This window comes from Oncorhynchus gorbuscha, unplaced genomic scaffold (assembly GCF_021184085.1).
Source record: "Oncorhynchus gorbuscha isolate QuinsamMale2020 ecotype Even-year unplaced genomic scaffold, OgorEven_v1.0 Un_scaffold_1474, whole genome shotgun sequence".
Lineage (NCBI taxonomy): Eukaryota > Metazoa > Chordata > Actinopteri > Salmoniformes > Salmonidae > Oncorhynchus > Oncorhynchus gorbuscha.
In genome coordinates this window covers 130,001-134,475 of record NW_025746244.1, presented here as the reverse complement: position 1 = coordinate 134,475, position 4,475 = coordinate 130,001, and the positions used below count along the sequence as shown (strand labels likewise).

Genomic DNA, 4,475 nt, shown 5'->3' with positions numbered 1-4,475 from the left:
CTGACTGCTATAGGAGGGCATTTTACTGTCCTGACTGCTTTAGGAGGGCATTTTACTGTCCTGACTGCTATAGGAGGGCTATGGTATTTTACTGTACTGACTGCTTTAGGAGGGCTATGGCATTTTACTGTCCTGACTGCTTTAGGAGGGCTATGGCATTTTACTGTCCTGACTGCTATAGGAGGGCATTTTACCGCACACCGGTACGAGATAAATACCGAGAGGAGATAAATACCAATTGTTCGGTCTCAGTGCACAACCTTGGCTACTCGCAACACCCCTAACTAACGATATGGTCAAAATCCTTTAAATCCTGTGGGGAATACACACAACGTCGTACCATGACGTTACTATACTACAATCGGCACAACCAAAAGAAGCTAAGAAAAACAAACTAACTGAATAGGAGGTGCAGGTGTCAGATAGTGAATAGGAGGTGCAGGTGTCAGATAGTGAATAGGAGGTGCAGGTGTCAGATAGTGAATAGGAGGTGCAGGTGTCAGATAGTGAATAGGAGGTGCAGGTGTCAGATAGTGAATAGGAGGTGCAGGTGTCAGATAGTGAATAGGAGGTGCAGGTGTCAGATAGTGAATAGGAGGTGCAGGTGTCAGATAGTGAATAGGAGGTGCAGGTGTCAGATAGTGAATAGGAGGTGCAGGTGTCAGATGTTGAATAGGAGGTGCAGGTGTCAGATAGTGAATAGGAGGTGCAGGTGTCAGATAGTGAATAGGAGGTGCAGGAGGTGAATTTTACTGTCAGATGTTTAGGAGGTGCATTTTACTGTACCGATGTTGAATAGGAGGGCATTTTAGATGTTGAATGGAGGTGCAGGGCATTTTACTGTACCGATGTTTAGGAGGGCATTTTACTGTACCGATAGTTTAATAGGAGGGCATTTTCAGATAGTGAATAGGACTGCAGGAGGGCATTTTACTGTACCGACTGCTTTAGGAGGGCATTTTACTGTACCGACTGCTTTAGGAGGGCATTTTACTGTACCGACTGCTTTAGGAGGGCATTTTACTGTACCGACTGCTTTAGGAGGGCATTTTACTGTACCGACTGCTTTAGGAGGGCATTTTACTGTACCGACTGCTTTAGGAGGGCATTTTACTGTACCGACTGCTTTAGGAGGGCATTTTACTGTACTGACTGCTTTAGGAGGGCATTTTACTGTACTGACTGCTTTAGGAGGGCATTTTACTGTACTGACCTAACCAATCGGTTCATAATACTGTACTGATCTAACCAATCGGTTCATAATACTGTACTGATCTAACCAATCAGTTCATAATACTGTACTGATCTAACCAATCGGTTCATAATACTGTACTGACCTAACCAATCGGTTCATAATACTGTACTGACCTAACCAATCAGTTTATAATACTGTACTGACCTAACCAATAGAAACCATCCTGTGAGATAATACTGTACTGACCTAACCAATAGAAACCATCCTGTGAGATAATACTGTACTGACCTAACCAATAGAAACCATCCTGTGAGATAATACTGTACTGATCTAACCAATAGAAACCATCCTGTGAGATAATACTGTACTGATCTAACCAATCAGTGGCCAACAGCCAATCGGTTCATATTACTGTACTGACCTAACCAATCAGTGGCCAACAGCCCCTCGGTTCATAATAGTGTACGGATCTAACCAATCAGTGGCCAACAGCCCCTCGGTTCATAATACTGTATGGATCTAACCAATCAGTGGCCAACAGCCCCTCGGTTCATAATAGTGTACGGATCTAACCAATCAGTGGCCAACAGCCCCTTGGTTCATAATACTGGTTTATTTGAGCAGTGGATATTCAACTACTGGGGGAGTTCTATTCATCTGAACCCCGGTGCACCGGTCTATGGCCTGTGACGTGACCAGGGAAACGCGGTGAGGGAGGAGCCCCGTCCAAATGGAACAGTAATCTGCGCCATTCGAGTCATGTTGTCAACAAGGCAGCAGAGTGAATCGCCCGGAAACATACGCCTCTTTTCCATCAAATAAAATGTCCACATTTTTAAACCAGTTGTCATTGGGAAGGCATATAAAGAGTTATCAAAAGCGATCACTTTCGCATGTGATAGAATCCTACTAATTAGTCCACGTGTTTAACTATGTCACAATTTGTTTTGAACAGACTTCGCTGTGGGCTTTGCTCGGTGCACTTGGCTCACACCAGGAAGGCAGACTGGTTCCAAAACCAATGCAATTGATTTTTTTTTAACCCAAAACACACCCATCCCAAATCCCCTCAGTGGCAAATATGAGTCATATGAGGAAAATCAGTCCATTTAAATGAATTAGGCCCTAATCTACGGATTTTCACATGACTGGGAATACAAATATGCATCTGTTGGTCACAGATACCTTAATAACCAAATGGTTCTCAGGATCTCATCACATTTCTGTGATGAGACATTTCATTCAAATTGCCATTGATAAAATGCAATTGTGTTCGTAGCTTATGCCTGCCCCATACCATATAACCCCACTGTCACCATGGGACACTGTCCACACCATTGACATCAACAAACCACTTGCCCACACATCGCCGTACACGTGGCCTGTGGTTGGACGCCAAATCCTCTAAAATGACAGAGGTGGCATATGGTCAAGAAATGAACATTCAATTCTCTGCAAACAGCTCTGGTGGACACTCCAGCAGTCAGCGTGCCAATCGCACGCTCCCTCACAACTTGAGACATCTGTGACATTGTGTTGTGTGACAGAACTGCAAATTTTTAAAGTGGCCTTTTATTGTCCCCCAGCACAAGGTGCACCTGTGTAATGACCACACTGTTTAATCAGCTTCTTTTTTGTTCAGTGTTGAATAAACAGTTTTGGGAAGGTGCTTTTAATGGCGATGTGGGGGCTGTCTACTGCTCTGTTGGTATTTGGGAACCCATTGATGACATCACGGCATAGAAAGCCCTCTTGACTTCAACCGGTTGTGTGAAACTACTTGTTACTGTTCGTTTAGCTGATGATTGCAGCCCGAAACATTGGCTCACCGAGGGGCCGTGAGATGCCGATCGGCAAGCTCATGCTAAAAAATGCCCGTTGCCAAAAAACGCAGGACGTGTTCCGGGAACAGCATGCGTTTGCCCTTTTAACGTGAGTCTTAAATCTTTACCTTGGAAAACGATATTTGATGAGCCAATCTGTACTTTCTGTTAAAAAAAAAAAAGACGCACCTGTCTCTAAAAACACTGCTAAATGCAGTGTTTCAAATCTTCCAACAGGTCAGCCATCTTGGATTTACTATCATCTCAGTATTTTATATAGTCTTACACAATGGTTTACCTTTCACACACAAATTTAACATTTTATTTTCTCGTCGTTTTGTACTTTTACCCACTTTACCCAGGGAAGCCGTACTGCTGCATGCTTGACCCGGAAGCCAGCCCCAACAAAGTGTCGGAAGAAACACATCCTAGCTGGTGACGAGGTCAGCTTGCAGGCACCCGGCCTACCACAAAGGAGTCGCTAGAGCGCGATGGGACAAGGACATCCCGGCCGGCCAAACCCTCCCCTAACACGGACGACGCTGAGCCAATTGTGCGCCGCCTCATGGTTTTCCCGGTCATGGCCCGGCTGTGGCACAGCCTGGGATCGAACCTGGGTCTGTAGTGACGCCTCAAGCATTGCGATGCAGTGCCTCAGACCGCTGCGCCACTCGGGAAACCAATTTGCTTTTCTGCATGAAGTCCCAATGGAACTACAATAAAATCTAACTAATTTTTACTTACTAATTTCATTATTACTCTCAAAAATTCACTTGGCACTGTGTACATGTACACACAATCAAGCCAACGTTAATGTTGATCCATTTCACACTTTGCATGGTAATGAGCCCAAGTTAACTCATAGATCTGTGCCTACACGTGATCGTTATATTTAGGCCCCAGGTGTGTTGAATTTAGGCAATCACTGAACTGATCAATTAGCTCGGTTCGTCAGGTGTGACGCCTAGTTGGAATAAAATCCTGCAGTACTTCAGGTTGTCTACGCAACATGGTGGAATTGAAGAGTTGGGTTTAAGGTGAAGTGTACTGTACCTCCACAGCAGCCTGCAGAACGGCCATGTGACCACCAGGTGGCGATGTTGTCAGTCTCCTCAGTTCCTCCACTGCTGGACACAGAGCATCCAACTGGACAAGAGAGAGTTGAGATACTTTTACAAAAATATACAAAACAATAAGCCCGATCATACAGTTACATAGCAGCATATCCCCCCTCTTCTATTTACCATATCCTCCCCCTCCTCCCACTAGACATAACCCCTCCCACTAGACATAACCCCTCCCACTAGACATAACCCCTCCCACTAGACATAGCCCCTCCCACTAGACATAGCCCCTCCCACTAGACATAGCCCCTCCCACTAGACATAACCCCTCACATTACTTATCCACTATTTTACCAGGTAAGTTGACAGAGAACACATTCTAATTACAGCAAC

The 4,475-nt window shown here is 44.9% G+C and overlaps 1 protein-coding gene across 1 annotated transcript in view; it reads right to left on the bottom strand.

The window, feature by feature from the left end:
* Positions 1–4,071: 4,071 nt before the first annotated feature.
* Positions 4,072–4,475, bottom strand: part of tkfc (triokinase/FMN cyclase) — a gene marked incomplete at its 3' end in the record, with an annotated part of 22,563 nt that continues 22,159 nt past the window's right edge. Inside the window, exon 15 of the mRNA XM_046337587.1 lies at positions 4,072–4,164. Within this exon, the coding sequence (XP_046193543.1) occupies positions 4,072–4,164 (93 nt within the window). The remainder of the gene's footprint in view (positions 4,165–4,475) is intronic.